The 24,466-nt window shown below is 36.7% G+C and overlaps 3 protein-coding genes across 3 annotated transcripts; all 3 read right to left on the bottom strand.

Moving 5' to 3' along the window:
- Nucleotides 1-8,152: 8,152 nt before the first annotated feature.
- LOC126753709 (uncharacterized) lies at nt 8,153-8,812 on the bottom strand. The gene has a single exon (XM_050465383.1). It carries the CDS (start codon nt 8,810-8,812, stop codon nt 8,153-8,155), a length of 660 nt encoding a protein of 219 aa, XP_050321340.1.
- LOC126753708 (uncharacterized) lies at nt 8,809-9,467 on the bottom strand. Its single transcript, XM_050465382.1, has 2 exons — nt 9,413-9,467; nt 8,809-9,353 (listed from the first exon to the last, which is right to left on the bottom strand). The coding sequence occupies exons 1-2, from the start codon at nt 9,465-9,467 to the stop codon at nt 8,809-8,811; spliced, it is 600 nt and encodes a 199-aa protein (XP_050321339.1).
- An 11,845-nt stretch (nt 9,468-21,312) lies between these two features.
- Nucleotides 21,313-22,275, bottom strand: LOC126753706 (clumping factor B-like). Its single transcript, XM_050465381.1, has 3 exons — nt 22,221-22,275; nt 21,644-22,155; nt 21,313-21,594 (listed from the first exon to the last, which is right to left on the bottom strand). The coding sequence occupies exons 1-3, from the start codon at nt 22,273-22,275 to the stop codon at nt 21,313-21,315; spliced, it is 849 nt and encodes a 282-aa protein (XP_050321338.1).
- Between the last annotated feature and the right edge of the window lie 2,191 nt (nt 22,276-24,466).

Here is a 24,466-nt window from a genome sequence, read left to right as displayed (position 1 = left end):
AAACCTTGAATGGATTTTCACTAAAAGCATATCGGACATAAGTAGTTTCATTGAAACTTCAAAATGGTTTGAAAGAGAAGGTGAAACGTAATAGCAGATACAGGAGGTTCTACGAACAGTGCATCAAAATGGCACATCAAGTGTTAATTGAGCCCGATAGGGCTGCACTCCTACCTACCTACCTACCCACACATTGCATCAATCGATGGATTTATTGAGAGAACACTTCGGTGATCAGATAATTGCACGTTTTGGATCGGTCTATCACAATGTTAGACGTTTTCCTGCGAGTATACGTAAAGTCTAAAGTCTATGCAGACAATCCCGCTTCGGTTCAGGCTTTGGAAAATATCACACTTCGCCATTACCAGTCGAAATGCTCGAAGTTGAAAATTGGAGTAATGGGTAGACCATCTGAGACGTAGTCGCGGCCAACATATGAAAGAGATAATCTTCAAAAAATAAATGCCAAAGAATGTTCTTTCGAATTAAATTGAATAATAAACATTCACAATTTAATTTGAAGTTACTGGCGTTAGAAATATAAGATTTCGTACTAAAAAAAACTTCTCGGACAGTTTTGTGATTGCTTGACTCAATATTATTTGAGTACACGTCAAGGAATGACTCAACCATCGAGAAAATACGATATATTTATGTATTTTACAGTTTTTTTTCGATAAAGCGAAAATACAAGCCTGGTGGCTGAAAATATGAATATTGCTTATGATCCTTATATTGTAACATTTAATAACACGTAATTTTGTTTCGTCAAGTTCATTCCGATAATTTTGATCGTCATTATCGCTTCACTGCGAAACACTATTTCGATGCGCGATGTCACACGACCGCAAAAATCACGATTTCATAGAAGTGTTTCGAAGCAACTCTTTTTTAGTAGCAGTATTAGTTTGCGCACAACATCAATAGTTTCCGGAACAAAAACTGATTTTGGACGACCTTCATGAAATTCCTCTTGGAGTGGCCTGCGACCTCTGTTGAATTCACCATACCAATGCTAAACACTGCTCTTTGATGAGGCTTTATCTCCAAAAATTGAATTAAATTCATCGATAAACTGTTGCTGAGATAATTCACGGCGAAAGTTGTGAAAAAAATCGCACGAAAGTGCTCGCGATTTAAACCATTTTTTGGTCGAGATGAATATTTCAAGTTACTGTAAACAACACAACTAGCGGCCGTATGTCAAAATGTTCTGAGTATGTGTAACATCAAAAAAGTTAAACTTTTTATCAAGTTGATAGTTGGCAGATTGCAACACTAATGAGTTTTTCTATTGATCAAAAGAGGATCTTATAGGCATTGTTCAATTACTTAAAAATTGCGAAAGACTACAGTGTACCATACAATTGCTATACACTACATACTTTTAGGCGCAGCATCAAAGATTTTCATTTAATAAATATTGAATAATTATTTAAAATAAATATATATATATATATTCTATTATTATATACAGACTATATAAATCAAAATAGTTGCTGATTGCAGTTTGCTACAAAAACCTCTAAAATATATGTATGTATATCTAACCCTTATGATTTTTGCTCATTCCCTTCCTTCAAATAGTTTACAGCGCCTAGAAAAAAGGGACGAGGTCAATCAAACACATATTCAATTCACCGCCCCGCTTTTAAAGTGGCAAATAATTAGACAAGTGCAACCCACAATTACCGTTGCTTCTGTTACGTTTTTATTCACTACTTTAATAATATTCCTTATAATCATTTATTAGATTAACTGTGATTTAAGGGTGGCACATGCAGGTAAATTTGTATTTTATTTAGCTATTCGTAGATCGAGGGGGTGCATTAAAGGCTGCTACCCTCGCCCTTTCGGCTAACTCGATTAGTATGTGACGTGTGTATGACACAAGTGTGGTAGGTGTACATATATAATTTTGTGGGCGTAACTGTTTGATTTTTGTTAGTACTTTGCTACATAGATTTAGTAAACGTTATATTTATACATACCATGTATACAGTATAGGTATATATGAATGCGTGTATGCCAGTTTTTGAAAGATTTTGATATTTGATAAAAATGTATATAAATACAGTGTGCTCCAATTAATGTTTACTTCTATAGAATTACCAATTATTAGAATGCTTTCATCTAAAAGCTGCTTCTATTAGAATTACCATATATGATTACTGAGACTTCCGCCATAATTCGTGAGATTCTGTTCGATTCTCTAAGTTTGTTTATAGATAAATACGTCATGTTTCGTACCAAAATATTTTGACTAAAACCTGGAGAATTTGTTGGTAGAGGGAGTAATTTGAAATATCTATATTTTAGCATAATTTCCTAGACCTAATGTACGATTAAGCTTGGCTTCACCTGAGAGAATCATTACCTTTTTAGCAAACTCCCACCTGTTCTACAATTTTTCTAGATCCACATTTCTCCAAATTAGATGATTATTGTTCAAACTATTGTTACCCGGATTATAGTGATGATTTCGAACTAGGCGGACTTTCGAATCGGTAATATTATATAATCACAACGGGATAACGTACAAATATTTCACTTCAGTTCAGTAGGGTTCTGATAATTTCTTTGATCACTATGATTCGACCCAATGCTTCTGCTATCTAAGCTAAGATAAGATAAATAGATGAGGATTGCACTGCTACCTAAGGTCTTTTGTACTCTCTCTTGTAGCTTCTTTTTGGTATGTGAACTCATCGCGATGAAGAGTTTAGGTTCTACCATGTTAGTGGATGCTGCGAAGCAGTCAAGCTCATCAGCCAATTCATTCCCGGTTATATCTTTGTGACCGGTCACCCAGATAAGGTGCACTTGGTTACGTTCCAATAGACTGTTCAGCCGTTCTCTACACTCTGCACCAGCAGCAATTTCCCGTAGACAGAGATTGCTTTAAGTGACGCGGACTGTTGCTAACCTTCGCCCGCGCTCTGAAGAAACTGAAGTAATATCGCGTAGTACTCCTTTCTGAGTTGGCGACCTTCGGCCGCGCTCTAAAAAAATAACTCTGGCCGAGCGAATACCCGGGGTGACTGAAGTACTATCGCGTAGTACTCCTTTCTGCGTTGGAGTAACCACAGTTTGTTGCGATAGTTCCGTAGGAGGTTTATCTCTACGCACTGAGTTATGGCAAAGACCTCTGCTTGAATTATGCTCGGAAAACTTCTCATAGGTTTCCAATTTCCTCTGACGTTTTTGATGTACCACTTGATTGTACTATTCCTAAGCAGTAGCTCGTGGAATCATTCCATTCAGCCTTACTGCTAAGGTTAACCTTCAACTTCTTGGTGAAGTTTACTCCTTTGTTAATGCTGTCCTTTGGGAGAAGAGTCAATGGTATTACACCACTTAAGTGCTTCATACGCTGGGATGAGATTACCTTACCTCTGCCAAACTCTTCTGCTGTTGTTTGAAACAGTCTGTGTTTGGCTATACCTGACCGATTACAAGGTGAAGTGGTGTGAGTTCAAGCTTGACTTCAAAGGCTGCCGTGGGGCATGTGCGCATAGCGTGCAAGTCGTTGCAGCTTCGATAGTTGCAGCTCTACTGAAGTCTGCGATAATTTTGAGACTCGAGCCATCGCCCCATACATCATAATCGGTCGCACGATCATGGTGTACAATCACCTAACAATCCTTGGCTTGCAGTTCCAGGATTTACCAGCTATTCGATTGCACATTATTAGTTTAGATTAGTACTTCAGTAGCTTTGACTATGGTAAAGTCAACATGCTGGTTCCTCCGCATAGTGGAATCCATCGCGAGACCAAGATCTACATAATCGTCAGTTGCAAAAAAGGTAAACCGATCATGTTAAAAGATCGAAAATAATGTCTCCTGGTAGTAAATCCAGAGCCAAGAGTACTTTTTGTACTTTTTTTTTTAATAGATCTTTCGAAGGATTAAATGGTGAGTTCTTTGATGATGACTCTATTCTTGATGATGATATATTTGAGCCGGCTAATGGTAATAGAACTGAGTATGTCTCATATCAAGATGTCGATAAGAAAAGTGGTGATCAACAAAGTGTTAATGAACCGAAAAACCTTAATGCTGAAGGGAGATTAGATAAACCTGATCACGATCTACCTAAAGATGATAGGAGTACTTATGATTTAAGTGATACAAAACTTTATGAAATTCGTGAAAATGTTGACTTGGAGTCTAAAAACGACGATATTGATGCACAGAAGGATGAGAACACTACCGTCAAAACACCTCTAGTGGAATCAGAGGCTGATAAAAATCGTGCTGAACCAAATTTTGATAATAATGATGGATGAGACGATATAGTTTACCATGAAACAACGGCAGATGAGGGGTCAAGTTTATGAAAAAGTTGAGAATCTCCGTGGTGAATCAAGCGTTGTCGTGTCGCCCACTAAGGTTTCAGATGATAAGGATTATTATTACGAAGATCGAAAAGATGCTAAATTCCCTGACTATGATTATGAGGATGAAGATGATGCTGATAAAAAATATTGAACATAATTTATACATTATGACATTCAAAAGCAGTTAAATGCATAGTATATCTATTCCATACAGTTATAAAATCAGCTTAAATAAAATAAAATTATATAGTTTTTTAATTAAAATCAGTCCAGAAACCCGAACTAGTTTTCAAATTGCTTCAAGGAGTCATTCAATCGAACCTTTTAGGATGGAATATTAACACTTAATATCATCATCCATAGATATACGGGAGATTCGGTTTAATAACTCAATGCATAGACTCGGAATGAGCTTCCAAGTGATATTCCCCCCAAAAATGTATGAGAAGTCGGCGTATGACTCCCTTGAACTCCCCGAAATAGAAGGAAGTCCGCACTGACCACTCAGCCGGAGGATTGGCGAAAGTTCCTAGGCCCTTTTGGAAACCTAAGCGTTTTTAAACCCAAGAATGCAAGAAGCAATCCCGGACAATTCAAAAGTTAGTATTCAAAATTATTTCCGAATAAGCAGACATTAGGATAGATTTAGCAGATCCAATATGGATATAATATTTGGAATGAAAAGTGCATCACATTTATTCTAATATGCACTTGGTTAGTACTTGCTTTTACGTCTTTACCTAAAAAGTTGACACATTTTTTCTGAAAGGGTGCTCCAGAAATTTCGTTACAAAAATCGTCGAACAGTGCAAATAACTGTCGGCGAGCCAGAGCAGACACATCAAGATGGATGTATAAGAACTCCCAAACCAAACTTTCGCAGCTTCGGTTGAGTCACTATCGATGTGTGCGTTGTCCTGATGAGACACAATTCTTCTCTTATTGGTCAAAACTATTCGCTTCTTTTGTTACTTCCTTCAGATCGTCCAATCGTTGATGGTACATGGTCGGAACTCAGAGTTGGGTCTTACGAGAGCAGGTAATAGTAGATGATTCCCTGCCGATCTCACCAAGGCACAGCAAACCTGCTTGACCGTCAATCTTGAATATTTGTATTCAACAGCGAGCGTTTTCACTTTACGTTATTGTAAGTAACCCATTCTTCTTCACCAGTAACCATCTGTTTCAGAAGTGGATCGAATCCGTGTGCTTCAGCAGGTAGTCGCATGTGAAAACTCAGTGCATGGGTTTTTTGCGTTAATTCAAGTAACTGCCATACTTCGAGCTTCTTATTGAATCCAGGAAGACACAGTTTTTGTGCAATTTTTGGTTCCTGGCCAATTTAAACAGTGCTTACAGGAAGGCCAAACTCGACGATTTTCCATCATTCGATCGATATTTCCGACTATTGGCCTTCTGTAGTGTGGTACATATTTACCAACAAAATTACCGTACAAGAAACTGAGGAGTTTTTACGAGAATAAAATCTTGAATTGAATATTTGTGTCTGTTTTGTGTCCGAACTCTGTTCCATAACCTTTTCTAAACGGTGGTTTGAGCCGTATATTTTATTTTGGAAATTGCGCCGAAAACACAACAGATTTTTAATTTAGCTTAGCGTTGTTCTGTCTGTCGAAATTGATTGCACAAGTGTTTCTTGTTAATGGAGAAAGTTCAAGGACTTGGATGCACCCTAAATGAATTACTGGGTAAACAGCTAACAAAATATTTACCTATTTAACATTTCAATGCAGTCTGCAAATGTCTACAAATATATCTATATATATACTTCAGCCATATGCTGGATATATTTCGAAAGTATTTGATATGCATCGACGAATATCTGAAACGCACTCAACGATCAACTGTAACAGAAGAATAATGGGAAATTTACCGCGTTCAAAGTTAAGCCGTAGTCTAAAGATTGGCATTTTCCTTTTGATTTGTTGGACAATAGTGATACTTTGTGAGCGTAAGCTAAAATTTTTATAAATTGGCGTAAGCGTTAATTTTAGTTTTATCTCTTCAGTTTCTAATCGCTATCTGATGTCAACGCCCCTGCCTGTACTTTCGACAGTTCTGACACAATCAGATCTCACGCACAACAAATCGGCAGTTTTCGAACAAAGTTCAGCTAGCCCAATACTTGAACAGTACAATACTTTTGTGACCCCAGTCAGAAGTACGACGCCAGTGAAAGGTTTACTAAACACGCTAAATCAGACGCAAGTTAAATAAGAGCTGACGGTGTTGTTATAACTTCGAAGGTTGTTACAACTGTGATCTCAGGTGGGTGCTAAGAAAACTGTGGCGAGTGAAAGAATGTTTTGAGCAACATGACTGACTGGAAATAATATAGAATTTGTGAGAAAATTACAACAATTCGGCGATTTTCTTTTGACAAAAGATAACACTTTCGACATAAGAAGTGTTTTTGTCTTTCAAAGGTGCCTTATTTTAGTTTCTATATCCATACTTTATGTAAATACGATTTTTTTTATATTTTTATTTCCCTGTACTAAGTAAATCAACCTATCTTTTTAAAATAGCGTTAAAACAAAAATCTTTGCTTTTGTAATTGCAAACGACTTTAACAATGTTTTAGTAAATTAATTTCAATAACAGAAATTTATTTCTTAATATTTGGTCAATAAGCTTACTAACTAACATATTCGGAAGTAGTGGGTGTCGGAATCACTTGGTATTTGGTATTTCTGAGGAATTATCAACTGGAACCTGTGTTTCTGACCACCAGTTGGTAGTTTTGAGGATTTATTGGCAGGAGCTTGTGTTGCTGACTCTTCGTAATCCACACCAGTTGGTGTTTCAGAGAAATTATTGACTAGAACCTGTGTTGCTGATTCATCGTGGATAAGGTTTCTTAAAAGTTATAAAAATAATATTAATAGTTTAGCGCTGAATATGAATGGCGACATGGTTTCTCAGGAAAGTAATAGGACTGATTTTCTTCAGCCGCGACTGTACTTCGGAGCGTTCGCGCACCGACTGGATTCGGTAGAAGGAGTTCCTAGCTAACGAACGAGCGGCTGGTAAGTTGTCTCCGAGCACCTGGAGAGTCAGGACAAACATTTTCGCGTGACGTGTTTCTGTGAGTGCCGCCGCCCTACAGCCTAGATGAGGCCCCCGGAATTTTTTTTATTTCCTTGCCTGAAAAGGCCGATTAAAGGCAAGTATTTTGAGACGACAGAGGGGATCCAAGCAGTATGCACTTCGGCTGTCAAGGCTATTCCCGAGAATGCCTTCCGTGACGCCTTCAATGCAATGCGCTGCATCGACGCAGAAGGAGCCCATTTTGAAAGTTTTAAAGAATTGTAACGATTGGTTGAACATATTTTTTTAAATCGACTCAGTCCTATTACTTTCCGGAAAAAACCCTGTATTTAATACTCTGATTTACGTCGTTCCGGTTGATTGTATATTCATTTTTTAATAATATGTATAATTTCAAGGGAAAGTATAAGGTTCTTCGGATTAATATGTTTTTTAACCTTTGGTCAACAGAACTATAAAGAGATGCCTTCCGTTAAAGATTGAATTCGTTTCTTGTTTAAGCCTTCAGAGTAAGAAGTGGGCTCCCAATCATACTTTTCGTATCCAAACTTAAATTTTTGAAATTACGGTAAAATAAAAACTTTGTATTTATAATTTTCAACAACTTAAACAAAATTTTAGTAAATTAATTTAAATAACGGAGAAAATTTGCTTAATGTTAGGTCAATAAGCTTATTAACTATCATATTCGGTGTTAGATTCAATTGGTACTGCTGAGAAAGTATCGACTGGAACTTATGCTGCCCACTCACCGGGGTTGGATTCAGTTAGTGTCGCTGACTCATCGTTGTCAGAAACACTTGGTATTTCTGAGGAAACATCGACTGGAACCTGTGTTTCTGAACCAGTTGGTATTTCTGAGGAATTATCGATTGGAGCCTGAGTTTCTGATTCATCGTAATCTGAACCAGTTGGTATTTCAGAGGAATTATCGGTTGGAGCCTGAGTTTCTGATTCATCGTAATCTGAACCAGTTGGTATTTCAGAGGAATTATCGGTTGGAGCCTGAGTTTCTGACCCATCGCAGTCGGAATCACTTGGTATTTCTGAGGAGTTATCGACTGGAATTTCTGTTTCTGACTCATCGTGGTGGGAACCTGTCGGTATTTCCGAAGAACTAACGACCGGAACCTGTGTTTTTGAATCATCGTAATCGGAACCAGTAGGTGTTTCTGAGGAGTTATCGACCGGAACCTGTGTTTGTGAACCATCGTAGTCGGAACCAGTTGGTATTTCCGAGGAACTATCGACCGGAACCTGTGTTTCTGAACCATCGGAATCGGAACCAGTAGGTGTTTTTGAGGAGTTATCGACCGGAACCTGTATTTCTGAACCATCGTAATCGGAACCAGTTGGTATTTCTGTGGAGTTAACGACCGGAACCTGTGGATTCATCGTATCTGAACTGGTATTTCCGAAGAACTATCGACCGGAACCTGTGTTTTTGAAACATCGTAATCGGAACCAGTAGGTGTTTCAGAGGAGTTATCGACCGGAATCTGTGTTTCTGAACCATCGTAGTCGGAACCAGATGGTATTTCCGAGGAACTATCGACCGGAACCTGTGTTTCTGACTCCACTTTGTCGGAACCAGTTGGTATTTCCGAGGAACTATCGACTGGAACTTGCGTTTCTGATTCATCGTAATCTGAACCAGTTGGTATTTCAGAGGAACTATCGACAGGAAGCTTAGAGTCGTTGGGTTTTACTGTTGACAGCAGCTTGCTGAGTATAGAAATTAACTTCTCTAAAGAACCGATTTCATCTGGAATCGAACTTATGATGTTCTCGATGGGATTTAAATCGGAAATAATTTTACCACCGACTGGTTTGACGGCATCTTTGACCACATCAATGTTGCCCGAATCATTGACAGTGCCGCCAGTCTGCTGAAACTGTTTACCAACGTCCGTTATGGGTCCACATAAAGTACTTCCTGTGGAATTAGTTGGAGATTATGAGTTTTTACCTAAATAATTATTTTTTGTTGCTTACCTAGGCAGTATAGAGCTAGAAGTGCGTATAAGGCTGTTGCTGCGTGTGTTCTCATTTTCTTTAAAATTTTGTGTATTGAATTTGTAATTCCTCTTTGAAAGTCGTCGAGCTTTTGATAAAGGTCATGGACTATGAGTACTTTTATACGGAGAAAATTATGAGGAAAGCATAACAAAGTTAGTAGAAGATTTGCTTAATTACGTTAGTTAGTTTCATTTAATGTTTTTCAAAACAATGCTTCGGTTGTGGGCAAATAAGCAAACAAAAAACAATGTAAAAACGAAAAATTCAAATAATCGTTAAATTAAGGAAATTTAAAGCAAATATTTTTATGATTATTTTTTGTTTAGAACTGTTTCTGGCGCAATGTAAATAAATATATGTATTTGTATGCCTAAAATTGGAGATAAAAATATTTAAATTCTGTTAATAGTAAATAAATAATAAAAATATAGAGATATTCTCTTTGTAATAATAATGTGTTCTTTTGACGAAAAATAGTAAATTCGCGGTAATATTTCCTCCAGCACCCATATATGTACCTTTGATAAAAAATTTCCTATTTTCGATTGACTTTATACTGTATATCCTCCAATCAAACTATAACTTGAGTAAAACTTAAAGTATCTTAATAAAACTTGACACACGTATGGCTTGGCCCCATAATAAGGTCGCATTTGTAGCTGGAACCATTGCGTAATCGAACCATTTTCACGTGACAAAAAATTCCCTTAATCGAAACTCTAGAAAGTAGTTGATATTTGGCACAAGGGATCGCATAGGATAGGTAAACTATTTCAACCAAACTTGCTGAGGACAAGTTCCTCTAGCTCCTCTTCATATCGGACAACAATCGCGACTACTGCCTATAATGACAATTTCAAATTTCATTTAATTCTCTCACTTTACTGTATATGGATAAAGTTAATACGAAGAAATCGGAATAAAACTGCTCAAAGAGTGCTCTGAGGCCATGGAATATTATGTCAAAATCGGACGGTTAATTTTCAAGCCCCTAGCTATCGAATACGTGGGCAACAATGCCTATGTCCTCTGCAAATTTGACAGCTGTCAAACTATTAGTTTATGAGATATTGCATTGTATGGGAAGCATTTTTTGTAATTTTACAAAAAATGGATAAAAAGGAACTCTGTGTGTTAATAAATCATTAGTTTTTGAGGAAAAAAAAATACTATTGAAGCCAAGATTTGGATTGATCAAAATGATTTGAACTCTGAAATCAATCGACGACAAGTGGTTTGCCAAGTTTGAACGAGACAAAATGAGCACCGAGGACGATGCAGGTAGTGAACGCCCTAAGGTGACTGTTACCGACGAAAACATCAATAAAGTCCCCAAAATAATTTTGGTTGCCCGTAAAGTGAAGTTAGAGAGCTGAGACTCTAAAGATATCAAAGGAATGTACTGAATTTATTGTGAATAAATATTTGGGTAAGCGAATATGGTCCATATCGTGGCAAAGTTAACTGGATGTACTATAGCTTAATGCCGAAAATACTTGAATTTAGTCCCCGAATTACCTCAATCTCGTTAGGATTAAATTTACTTAAATTCATTAAGACGGGTCATTCTTCCGTACGTAAAATGTTGAAGTGACTAACGTTTATTTAAAGTTGTTTTCAATATCTTTGTATGTCGCCATCACTGTAACGGAAATATATTGCATATTGAAAGCTTTTATATTCTTTAGCAACATGTTGCTAACAAATGTTGCTTAACAGTGAATATCAGATGCTTGGTGATTGTTCTCAGGCCTACAGTTTAACTGTTTTAAATTCTTAGTTTTTTCTTACATTTTCATTAAAAGCTAACAGATGTACATATATGTGGATAAAAATATGGTCAACTTACTATGTTTTCTTCGCTTTTTCTTGTAATTTATAATTTCTTCTTGCAAACCAAAATCTCACGTAGTTTTCAATAACAAATATCTAAAAGTTGATATGGCAAATAGCATTTAAAACATTTGTGCACTTGTGTCTTCAACTAAGAACACTCAGTAATTGCCTTGTCTGGTAAATTTAATTATATTTTCTTCAAGTTTCTGGTCAATTTACAGACACTAAAAGACACAGAACATATGTAGTGGCGGCACAGAAATTGTTTGTGAGAAGTAATGGAATAGAAATTTTGTGAGAGTGTATTTGCAAAACCGTCTTCAACGATATACATATGTACTAGATATGTATATATGCTTTTTAACCAAAAAAATTCAAATTATCTTAAAAGTTCTATCAAGTCCTAATTTCACACTTTCCCCTAACCTCTAGCTAACTTAATATCATACATCGAATGATAGTATCTCAGGCATAGATATTTTGTAACAATTTGACTCTTAGCGAGTCCTTACTTAATACCTTATAGAACGATCTTATATCGTATATAATGAGAGCAATATAGTTTAAAGCCAATATTCTCTGAATTCGGTTGTTAGGTGTAATCGGTAAAGTTCATCCCCAGCTCCCACACATTGGTTAGTGATATACAAGGTGGGTTCAAAAGTAAACAGTCGACTGGTGCGTTAGAATCTGCTATCTTTAACGATTGTCCAGTGAGAATTTCATGACATTTCATTGATTGGAAGTGAAGTTATTGCGTTTTAAGTGTGAGTATGTTTGTGTTATCGGTGCGAAAATGAGCTTCGAACAAAGAGCCAACATTAAATTTAGTTTTAAAATTGGTAAAACTTTTACCGAAACGTTTCAATTGATGAAACAAGTTTATAGCGATGATTGCCTATCCCGTAGCAGAGTGCACGAGTGGTTTCAACGTTTTCAAAGTGGTCGTGAGCACATAAATGACGAACAACATGTGGGCCAATCAAAATCCGTGATCACCGGAAAATCCATCGAAACTATGCGCGAATTCTTCAAAAATTTAGCGGAAATCATCATTGAAATTCATGGAAATGAAATTGAACATCTCCAAAACATCGATTTATCGCATTTTGACCGAACATTTGGGCTTACGAAAGGTGTGTGCACGGTTTGTTCCGCACAAATTGACTGACGGCCAAAAATTGCTCAGAATCCAACATTCGAAGGACGATTACTTGACCAAAAACACACATTTTAACCATTCACCACCTCACGTATTCATCTGATATGGCACCGTGCGACTTCTTCCTTTTCGGAAAAATGCATTTGCCCTGAAAGGAAAGACCACCAAAAGGCTTTCACCGGCATACGGGCGTCCATACCGGCCTACCTCCATACATTCAGTGAAACGATTTCGTCCATTTGAAGCACTGTATATCCATACCATAATGAAATGGTTCAAAAGACATATTCTGCTGATTTATATATCTCAGACGGATATAAATAGAATCAAGCGTACTGGGCATCACCTGGTAACACGGTTTTACGGTAACTTTCGGAGGATCAAAGCACTTGAGGTATGAGAGAATCTAGTTACACAATCACATGTGGATATGAAAGGGCTGTCATTGTAGTGTTGATGTAATAACAAATGATTAAGTATATTTGATAACGTTTTTAAAAACCCTGCTGTAGGAATTTAACATAAGTGTATCACAATAACATCGAAGCAACAGACAAAATTTTAGTTACTTCTACTTGATTGAACCATAAGAAGAAACATTTGATGCGTATGAAGTGGACCATCAATGATAATTTCCGTATCCTAAAGTAATTTTTAACTTAAAATAAAATTCATAGTAATTTTAATACTTTTAAACAACTTTAAGAACTTTTTAATAAATTAGATTTTTGTGTATGGCAATATCAATAACGGAAAATTGTTGCTTAAGGTTAGGCCAATAAGCAGATTAACTATTGGCAATATCGTCTGGAATTTGTGTAGCTGACTCAGCTGCGTCGGAATCATTTGGTATTTCTGTAGCAACAACAGTCGAACTTTGATCGTCTTGTGGACCAGCTTCCGTTGTCTCATTAGACTCGACTGCCACGGTAGTTGACACTTTATCTTGGTCGTGCTCTGCATTGACGTTGAGTTTAACTGATGATATCAGTTTCTTGAGTATAGAAATTAACTTATATAAGAAACCGATTTCACTCGGAATACCGATAATATTATCGATGGGATTTAAATCGGTTATTTTATTAACGACTTCTTTGGCGGCATCTTTAACAGTATTAACACTACTGAGGGCGGAATCTATGTTTGCGGCATTGGGTATTTTGCTGCCCAATTCATTGATAACATTGCCAGCCTCTTGAACCGGTTTACCAACTTCCGTTATGACGCCACATAATGTGCTTCCTGTAGCGTTAGTTACGAGGTTATTACATACATTTTTTTTTTTATTTTTATATTTGTTACTTACCTAGAGAGGATAGAGCTAGAAGCGCGTACAAGGCTCTTGCTGCTTGAGTTCTCATTTTTGTTGAAGTTTTATGTTTAGAATTTGTATTTCCTCTTTGAAAGTCGACGAGCTTTTGATAAAGGTCATGGACTTTGATAGCTTTTATACGAAAATTCTGAGAAAAGCATAAACAAGTTATTAGAATATTTTCATATTTACGATCGTTAGTTTTGTGTTATGTTTTTCAAAACAAAAATATATTTTTGTTGGCTAAACAAACCAAAAAGAACAAACAATGTAATGTGTATCCATATTGTTGATTTAACTCATTAAAAATGCCAAATGGTTTAATGATGGTCTAATTGAGGGAATTTTAGGTAAATATTTTTATTTATGTTTAAATAAATATATATATATTTATACCTTGAACAGGGTCACAAAGTTTGTAACACCCAGAAGGAAGCGTCGGAGACCCCATAAAGTATATATATATATAAATGATCAGTATGTTGAGCTGAGTCGATTTAGCCATGTCCGTCTGTCTGTATATATACGAACTAGTCCCTCAGTTTTTAAGATATCGTTTTGAAATTTTGCCAACGTCATTTTCACTTCAAGAAGCTGCTCATTTGTCGGAACTGCCGATATCGGACCTCTATAACATATAGCTGGCATACAAACTGAACGATCGGAATCAAGTTCTTGTATGGAAAACTTTTGCATTTGACAATGTATCTTCACAAAAGTTGGCACAGGTTCTTTTCTAGAGTAACAATGTAATCTCTGAAAAAATTGTTCAGATCGGTTAACTATAGCATATAGCTGCCATACAAACTGAACGATCGGAAAAAAGTTCTTGTATGGAAAACTTTTGCATGTGACAAGATATATTCACGAAATTTGGTACAGATTATTTTCTAAGGCAAAAAGGTAATCTCCGAAAAAATTGTTCAGATCGGATTACTATAGCATATAGCTTCCATATAAACTGAACATATAGTTACTAAAAAAAATGCACTTGTGAAGGGTATATTAGCTTCGGTGCAGCCGAAGTTAACGTTTTTTCTTGTTTTCCTTAAAGTTAGAAATAAACTTTCAGTCTACAATACTATTTTATTCATCCAGGTTTGGGCATTTTTAGAACGTAGCGACTTTAAGGCGATATTAGCTTTTGCAAAGAACTTTGTCATAAATGTTAATAGATACCGATAGAGATTTGAACTACACAACTTAGTTTTCTTAACTGAAAAATTGCTTGTAGCAAACTCAACAGGGTTTTAACTGCCCACATTTTGCTGCTGAATTGAATCGCACGGCTTGATACCATCATTAAATAACTACTTCGGTTATAGAGAGATAATCGTTCGTTCCCCCTACACTTTCACAGTGATATGTAATTCAGCTACATATAACTTGAACTAAAGTAATAATTACATCTTCGCTGGATACTTCAAAAAGAGTACTACAACCTTTCGAGTTCACTTCGAATGGTCTCCACGATATTTTTTGGATCGTCCACACAGTAATTTCGATTTTTTCATTGTGTAAAGTATTTTTTAAAATTATAGTATATTCTCCATTTTGATCCAATACCTTTTGCCATATTTCAACATGAGATTGATTCCAAAATCCTGGTCCAAGTGGTTTTTGACGTGAAGGTTTGAGTCATCAAACTTGTATGACGTCTGGCATGGAACACTACACCTTTTCTATTGACAACATAGGCCAAAACTATGCTGTTTGAGTGCATAACTCAATTTATCCACCTGTTCATCATGGTATTGTCGGTCAAAAGCTCAAAATAAACGATCCCTTTGAAATCCCTTCAAACAGACAACACAACCTTTTTTGGTGACTACCGGCCTTCAAAGTGATTTGAGCTGGCTCATCCTTTTTAGACTGTGATCTCATGTACTTTACATTTTTGTCAACAACCCTCTTTCGTGGCCACTTAGAATGTAGTCAAAAAAGTCTTGCGGTATTTTCGCTAGTTGCGCTGAAAGCGCGTAGTTCTAGTTCGCATCGGGTCATGCTAAACCTTTTTGGAAAGCTCATTTCATGCGCTAACACGTGTTTGATTGATTGTCGTTTCTTTTAAGTCGTTCGTGAGTTATAGCGTCGAAAACATGGAGCAAAATAAAGAGAAAATACGGCATATTTTACAGTACTACTACGATAAAGGCAAAAATGCATCTCAAGCCACCAATAAAATTTGTGCAGTTTATGCACCCGATACAGTTTCCATTTCCACCGCACAACGCTGGTTTCAACGTTTTCGTTCTGGTGTAGAGGTGGTCGAAGATGCGCCACGCTCCGGAAGGCCTGTCGTCGAAAATTGCGATAAAATCGCTGAATTGGTCGAAAGAGATCGGCATAGTAGCAGCCGTAGCGTCGGTCAAGAGCTGGGAATGAGTCATCAAAAATTCATTTCAATTTCAATAAAAAAAAAAAATTCAACAAAAATACCGCAAGACTTTTTTGACAACCCATCATATAATACATATATTAAAAAATTAATAACTTCTCTGGTGTTTTATAATCAAATCACATTCGTTAATATTACGAAGGAAATTTCTTTCTGTAAGAACATGAGGAATCCATAAGTCAAGCTTCGAAATTAATCCTAGACGTTTCATCTGCTTGTGAATGGCCGCGTCCGACAAATTTAATCGTTCAACAATTTCTCAAGTTGTCACTCTACGTTTTGCACCGATTGGCGGCCTTTTTTTCCACATCGGCTTGAAGAGGCCTTCCAAGACGTGGCGCATTCTTAAGAGCGAAATAGCCGCGAAGAAGTTGGCTGCAAAAAAGTTTAATAAGATCATTAAATACATATTCTTCACATGGTTTGTGGTTAAGCCTTTCCGTCGGATAACTTAAAAAAAAATCAATAAAAACTGTAAGTGTCTTTCTTATGTAATTCGGGGTTCTGTAAAAATTGATCGTAGTCCCTCACTGATTTCTTGGGAAATTTGTTACAGAACTGAGGCAGCTAGTAGTGCATTCGTAACTTTGGCTAGACTATTCTCATGGCACACACAATAACTTTGATATCACAGATGTAATTTTCTACTTGAAAGCGAACAAAATTTTGGGTTTTTTGTTTTTGTCGGACGTTCACTAGCATTTCGGGTGAGGCTTGCGAGAAAGTTAAGCCAATAGCTAATAAAAAACTACGCCGGCAGATAAGGCATCCGCCACATGTTTTTTTAATGCTAAATGTTTTCCTTCAATTTCTGACGGTGTAAAACGGTAAAACTACTATTTTCTGGGTTTGTTTTCTTATACTTCCCCGTAATCTGGTTTTCTCGCATGAAGAGGGAAAAGGAGTCCTCGTACATATCAGTGTGATAAATGTCAAATGTCAGATAGTGTTTACTACATTGTTGCCCAAAAAATCTGATTTTAATTGACAGACTTGCTTCGAAGGAGGTGGGAAATTTTATTTTTCGTTATGAATAATCTCAACATCACCGGGTTAGGAAGTTTTGTTTACAATTTTCAAAAGATTTGGAAGCTCCATAACATAGATATTACTTTTAAATTCAGAGGATATAGGAAGTTATTGATACCAAGTCATCTTCAGGTTGGTCACTTTTAAATTGCCGGCTCCCAAATTTTGCATCTGAAAGGCAAATAATTAAGTTTCACTTCAATTACAAACAAGAAGAACGGATTCGTTCCTCCTACACTGTGAAAGTGTTATGGTATATTAGACCTTAAGTAAACCTTGCATCTTTATTGGTTGCTTGGCCCAACTTCTCATTCCAATACAAGTGATCGTATTAAAATTATTTTACAAATGAAAGAACCTAAAACGCTTCGTCTGCCGCGAACATTAGATACTGGTTTCTTGGAAAACCTGCTCAAATTCAAGGTAGAAAATAGAGCACACGTAACTATGGGTAGATCCTCGAGACTTTAATACAACAGAAGTAACTTCCAACTTTAGGAAAGTTGAATCAATAGTTAATAACTACGTCGGTGTATTTTTTGCCAATTAAGGTAGCGTGGTATCCGGGAGGTGTGACGATAATGAACTGTCAGTCTATGTTGATTGTGACTGACTTTTTGCCTGTGACCTTTTCTGTTTTCGAAAGGCTCTGAAGGCCATCCCTCCCGAGTCTTATAACAAGTATATGTAAAATTGGATTAATCGTTGACATGCTTTATTATCTAAGGAGTCATTTTCAAGGCACTAATAAATTTAAGATGTAAAAATGTTGTTTTTCTTTTCGTCAGTACGGGGAAAATTATGTAATGATTATTCCAACTTCGGGTTGACTTTATGTATACTGTATATCGGTCAATATGTGAGTTATTTTACTGAAACTCAAAAAGTATCTATCTCTAATTATAGGTTATGGAATGTGAAATATCTTAATAAACTCAGAGAACTACATTTTCTGTTAATAAGATGGCGTAATGTCGAAAAGAGGTAAATCTGCCTTTACCCCCATATACGTAATATAAGATTTTCAAACTCCAGATGGCTTTATACCGCATATATTGGTTAAAATATAAGATAGTTTTGCAAAATTTTGTGAACGTACTTATATATAAATATCTTTTTCTTTTTTATTACGTAGACACCGCTTACGTGGTTTTAGCCGAGTTTACAACAGCGCGCCAGATGTTCTTCCTTTCGCTGTTGGGCGCAAATCGGAGATACCAAGTGTCCTTCTCCACTTGGTCTTTCTAACGGACTGGAGGTCTTCCTATTCCTCTGCTTCTTCCGGCGAGTACTGCGTCGAATGCTCTTAGAGCTGGAGTGTTTTCATCCATTTGAACGACATGACCTAGACAGTGTGGCCGCTGTCTCTGTTCTCTATTCAGATCTTTAGCTCAAATTATTTTCTCCAAGGGCAAATTGAAGAAGTCGCACGATAGCCTTGTCGAAACCTCGTTTCGTATTGAACCGCTCGGTGGGGTGCTTCCCGATCCTGGCGGAGCTTTTGGTATTGCTCAAAGTCAGTTTACACAGCTGTAATAATTTTAAATTTTGACTTTAAGTCGCTATGTCTGAATTTAGTAGAGGCCAATGATATCAATATCATCGGCGTACGCCAGCAGCTGTACACTATTATAGAAGATTGAACCTTCTCTATTCAGATCTTTAGCTCCAATTATTTTCTGCAGCAGCAGATTGAAGAAGTCGCACGATAGGGAGTCGCTTTGTCTGAAACCTGGTTTGGTATCGAACCGCTTGGAGAGGTCCTTCCTGATCCTGACGAAGCTTTTGGTGTTACTCAACGTCAGTTTACACAGCCGTATTAGTTTTGCGGGGATACCAAATTCAGACATCGCGGCATAAACGCAGCTCCTTTTCGTGCTGTCAAAAGCAGCTTTAAAATCGACGAAGAGATGGTGTGTGTCTATCCTCTTTTCACTGTCTTTTCCAAGTTTTCACACTTGGTGAATATGTGGTCAGTTATTTATTTTCCAGTCTCCTAAAGCCACACTGATAAGGTCCAATCAGTTTGTTGACGGTGGGCTTTAATCTTTCACACAGTTCGCTCGATTAAACCTTATTTGCGATGATGAGGATGCTTATACCATGGTAGTTGGCAGACATTGTGGGGCGTGCTTTTTTATAGATTGGGTAGAGCACCCTTAAATTCTAATCTTCGGGCATGCTTTCGTCCGACCATATTCTACAAAGAAGCTGATGCATGCTCCTTATCAGTTCTTCGCCGCCGTATTTGAATAGCTCGGCCGGCAATCCATCGGTCCCCGCTGGTTTGTTGTTCTTCAGAAGGGTAATCTATTCGAATTCTTCTTAATCACCATCGCCTGGTGTTATGCTATATACTATATGTACTATAGTTTAATGCCGAAAATGTGTAAAATCGATCAACAAATTACCTCAGCTATCATATATGGTACTACATGTAATGGCTTTCGTTATTCTAGCAGACTTTACACCGAATATCCGATATATTCAGTGTATGAGTTATTTTTCTACATCGAACCCGAACCGAACTTATCGCTTCCTTATTTTGATCCTTAAAAATTGCGATAGTATGAAATGTTCAGTTAAACCAAAACTTAGCCTTTCCGTGCTTGTTAGGCGTCAATCAATCGTACGTAATGCGTTGGAGTGAGTGGCGTTTATTTTAATGTTTTTCAATCAATTTTTTATATTGCCATCACTGTTACGGAAGTTCATTGCACGGTGAAAGCTTTTAGATTCATTAGCAACATGTTGCTAACAAATGTTGCGCAAATACTTAATGGCGAATACCGAATGCTTTGTTTACTCTTCTAAGGTCTACGGCTTGCTGTTTTCATTTGTTTTTATACTCTTGCAACATGTTGCTAAGGAGTATTATACTTTTGTTCACTTAACGGTTGTCTGAATCACCTAAAACTATTGGAGAAAGATACATATAGCGATATATATATATAAATGATCAGGATTACGAGAAGACTTGAAATCTGGGTGACTGTCTATTCGTCCGTACGTCCTGCAGGTATTCAGCCGGCTGTGAACCTTGTCAGATGCAAAAGTTAAATGTTCAGTTACACCCGAACTTTGCCCTTCCCTGCTTTTTTCTTAAATATTTATTTTTGTTGGAAACCAGCATATGTAGTCTCCTTACTAAGTTTTTTAACGCTTTTTTTGTGCAATTTATAATTTCTTCTTGCAAACTATGTTAAAATGTGGAGATAGCGTAATTTTCATTAAAAAAGGAATATCTATAGGTTGATGCTTGTTCATTTGGCAAATAGGAAATAAAACATGTGTACTTGTGTCTTCAACCAAGAAATGACGGGGGTTTTTTGGTTCTGGCAATTAAATTATAGTGGCAAATTGAAAGTACTGAAAAGTCACGGAAAACAGTGAGAGGGTATTTACAAACCGTCTGAACGATCTACATACATACATAATATACACATATGATTTTTAACCAAAACCTTAAAATTATCTTAAAAGCTCTATCGAGTCCTAATTTTGTTAGATTGTATGAACAAATTTCGAAAAAAAAACTTAAAACAAGCGGTCCACACTTTCCCCCAATCTCTGGCTAACTTAATTTGTAATCGTTAGCCTACCTTCATATATATTCAGTAAAGCGATTACGTCCATTTGGATGAATCTATATTCATAACTTAATGAAAACGAATAATGTCTAAGATTATTCTGCGCTAAAAAATCACGCCGACTGGCTTCACCTGGTAAGACGGATTGATGATAACTTATGAAGGATCAAAGCACATGAGGTATGAGAGGCTCTAGTTAGTACAACACCTTTAAATATGAAAGGGCTTTCATTTTTAGCGATAATGTGATAAAAAATGATTAAGTAAAATTGACAAAATTTTTCAAAATTTATTAATTTTTTCCTAACATAACATAACTTAACATAAACCATAATAATAACATAGAAGAAATATATTAAATTTTAATATCTTCTACTTGACAGACGATAAGGAGAAAGTTGAAAATATTTACTGTGCATGAAGTGGACTTTAAATGATAATTTCCCTATCTTAAACTAATTTTTGAACTTACGTAAAATAAAATTCCTTTTTTAATTTTAAACAATTTTAGGAACATTTTAATAAATTAGATTTTCGTTTATGACAATATCAATAGCGGATAGTCATTGCGTCTGATGCTGACGCTGCGTTGTCGGAATCCCCTGATATTTCTGAGGAATTATTGTCCTCTTCCTTTGATGCTGATTCATCGTCGTCGGAATCATTTGATATTTCTGAGGAATTATCGTCCTCTTTCTCTGATGCCGATTCATCGGCGTCAGAATCACTTGGTATTTCTGAGGAATTATCGTCCTCTTCCTCTGATGCCTGCTCATCGGCGTCGGAATCCCCTGATATTTCTGAGGAGTTATCGTCCTCTTCCTCCTGATGCTGACTCATCATCGTCAGAATCATTTGGTATTTCTGAAGAATTATCGACTGAATCCTCTGATGCCTGTTCATCGGCGTCGGAATCACTTGGTATTTCTGAAGAATTATCGACTGGATCCTCTGATGCTTGTTCATCGTCGTCGGAATCACTTGGTACTTCTGAGGAATTATGGTCCTCTTCCTTTGATGCCTGCTCATCGGCGTCGGAATCACTTGGTATTTCTGAAGAATTATCGACCGGATCCTCTGTAGCTGACACCTCATCTTCCTTGTGCTCTTCAGAATGATGGGGGTTCACTGATGACATCAATTTGCTGAGCATAGAAATTAACTTATGAAAGAAATCCAATTCCGGAACAGGACTGATGATGTTCTCAATGGGATTTAGATCGGATATTTTATCACCGACTTCTTTGGCGGCATCTTTAACAGTATTAACGCTATCGAGGGCGGGTTCTATGTTTGCGACATTGGGTATTTTGCTATTCAATTCATTGACAACGTTGCCAGCCTGCTGAAGCGGTTTACCAATTTCCGTTATGACGCCACATAATGTGGTTCCTGTAGAGTTAGTTACGAGGTTATTACATAAAATTTTTATTTTTTTTTTTATTTTTGTTACTTACCAAGACAGGATAGTGCTAGAAACGCGTACAAGGCTCCTGCTGCTTGTGTTCTCATTTTCGTTTTATGCTAGAATTTGTATTTCCTCTTTGAAAGTCGTCGAGCTTTTGATAAAGGTCATGGACTTTGACTACTTTTATACGAAAATTCTGCAAAAAGCATAAACAAGTTTTTAGAATATTTGCTTATTTACGTCAGTTAGTTTTATGTTATGTTTTTCAAAACAAAATTATATTTTTTTAGGAAAGGAAACCAAAAAGAACAAACAATGTAATGTGTATTCATATTGTTGCTTTGACTCATGAAAAATACTAATAGTGGTCTTACTAAAAGAATTTTAAGTAAATATTTTTATTTATATTTGTATAAAACTGTTTCAGTTTGGTGCCTGTCAACGTAAATAAAAAGAGAGAACGGGCTCGTTTCCTCTACACTGTATTCATAGACAGTAGTAGGCGTAGTCGAAAAAGTCTTTTCGTATTTTACCAATGCAATTTCTGAAGTTTACGGAGACGATACTGTATCAGTTCGTGTAGCACAACAATAGTTCGCTCGCTTCCGTTCTAGAAATTTCGATGTGAAAGATGCACCTCGCTCTGGTCGACCTATCGTTGAAAAAGTCCATGAAATTATGAAAAAGATTGACCAGGACCGTCACATAAGCAGCCATGACATCGTTAAGGAACTTAGTATTCATCATCAAACGGTTTTGAACCATTTAAAAAAGGCTGGCTACAAAAAGAAGCTCGATGTTTGGGTACCACTTGAATTGTCTCTAAAAATATAATGAACCGAATTAACATCTGCGATTCTTTGCTGAAACGAAATGAAATCGAACCATTTCTGAAGCGAATGGTAACAGGAAACGAAAAGTGGATCAAATGCGACAATAATGTGTGAAAAGAATTAAGGTCCAAGCGTGGTGAAGCTCAGCAAATGGTCGCAAAGCTAGGATTGACGCCGCGAAAGGTTATGCTGAGTGTTTGGTGGGATTGGAAAGAAATCATCCACTATGAGCTGTTCTAGCCTGGTCGAACGATTGATTCTACGTTTTGCTGTCAACAAGCAATCGAAAAAACGGCCAGAACTGATAAACAGAAATGACTTTGTCTTCCATCAGGACAACGCTAGGCCACACACATCTTGGATGACTCGAAAAAATCTTGTGGAGCTTGGCTGGAAAGTTTTAATGCATTCACCATATAGCCCTGACCTTGCACCATCGGACTACATCTGTTGTCAATGCAGAGCTGCCTTAATGGTGTAAAGTTGGCTTCAAATGAAGCCTGTCAAATTTACTTGTCGCAGTTTTTCGCTGGAAACCAGAAAAGTTTTACACTGAGGAAATAATGTTTCTAGCGGAAAAATGGCAAATTGTGGTCGCCAAAAAAATAAGTTGAAGTTTGATTAGAAATACGAAAAGACTTTTTTCGACTACCCAATATAATTCAGCTATATCTTAAACTAATGGATGCTTATCATCTCATAATATGTAGACTAATGTCCAGAACGGTCGCGTCAGACAAATTTAATTGTTCAACAATAGCTCAAGTTGTTATTCGGCGATTTTATTTTATCTACAACGAAAAAAACCAATACTTTTTTTGATGAAAAGTGTTTTATGACTGAACTTATTCCTCTATAAATTGTGATATATAAATAATTAAAGAAAAGTTTTTGAACAAACCTATACCTAGAGGCAAAAGTGAGACCTATAAAGTACTTTGTGATGCCAAAAACTCGTAATGTTGAATGCAATTACTCATTTATCAACGTAGAGCTCTTAACCCATTTCAAATATGCTGGGGCGGAAAAATTTCGAATCAAATTAGTTCGCTAGAGGTATGAGATCCAAGGTTTGTCAACCTTTGTTTTGCAAAAGCGGATAAACCAAGAAAGCAGGGCCGAGATGTTTATACCTCAACCTAAAAACATCGACAATTTTATACCGGCATTTACCGAATATTGTTTACTCATCACAATTTACAGTGTTTATTTAAAGATTCTACTACTAAGAAGGATTGTAATTTGCTAAGGGCGAAGAACATTACACCTTCTATGACTTATACATACAGCGCCAGAAGTGATTGAAATAAATAAACCGTGCAAGTGTTGATGATCTAACTACAAGCTTACATTAGTCCCAATCGCTTCTCGTATACTGAACAGACTTGCAATTCTCTGGAACTAGGCATTCCTGACATAATCTCGAGATCAATTTTACTGAACTCAGGGTCAGTACTGTGAT

Source organism: Bactrocera neohumeralis, chromosome 3 (genome assembly GCF_024586455.1).
Source record: "Bactrocera neohumeralis isolate Rockhampton chromosome 3, APGP_CSIRO_Bneo_wtdbg2-racon-allhic-juicebox.fasta_v2, whole genome shotgun sequence".
Lineage (NCBI taxonomy): Eukaryota > Metazoa > Arthropoda > Insecta > Diptera > Tephritidae > Bactrocera > Bactrocera neohumeralis.
This window is presented reverse-complemented; position numbering and strand designations above follow the sequence as displayed.

Coding starts and splice junctions, on each gene's coding strand:
- LOC126753709 (XM_050465383.1), bottom strand. CDS start 8,812: ATGAATCCACAGGTTCCGGTCGTTAACTCCACAGAAATACCAACTGGT.
- LOC126753708 (XM_050465382.1), bottom strand. CDS start 9,467: ATGAGAACACACGCAGCAACAGCCTTATACGCACTTCTAGCTCTATAC. Junction 9,354..9,412: donor TCTAGCTCTATACTGCCTAG/GTAAGCAACAAA, acceptor CTAATTCCACAG/GAAGTACTTTATGTGGACCC.
- LOC126753706 (XM_050465381.1), bottom strand. CDS start 22,275: ATGAGAACACAAGCAGCAGGAGCCTTGTACGCGTTTCTAGCACTATCC. Junction 22,156..22,220: donor TCTAGCACTATCCTGTCTTG/GTAAGTAACAAA, acceptor CTAACTCTACAG/GAACCACATTATGTGGCGTC. Junction 21,595..21,643: donor AACAGGCATCAGAGGATTCA/GTCGATAATTCT, acceptor ATGATGAGTCAG/CATCAGGAGGAAGAGGACGA.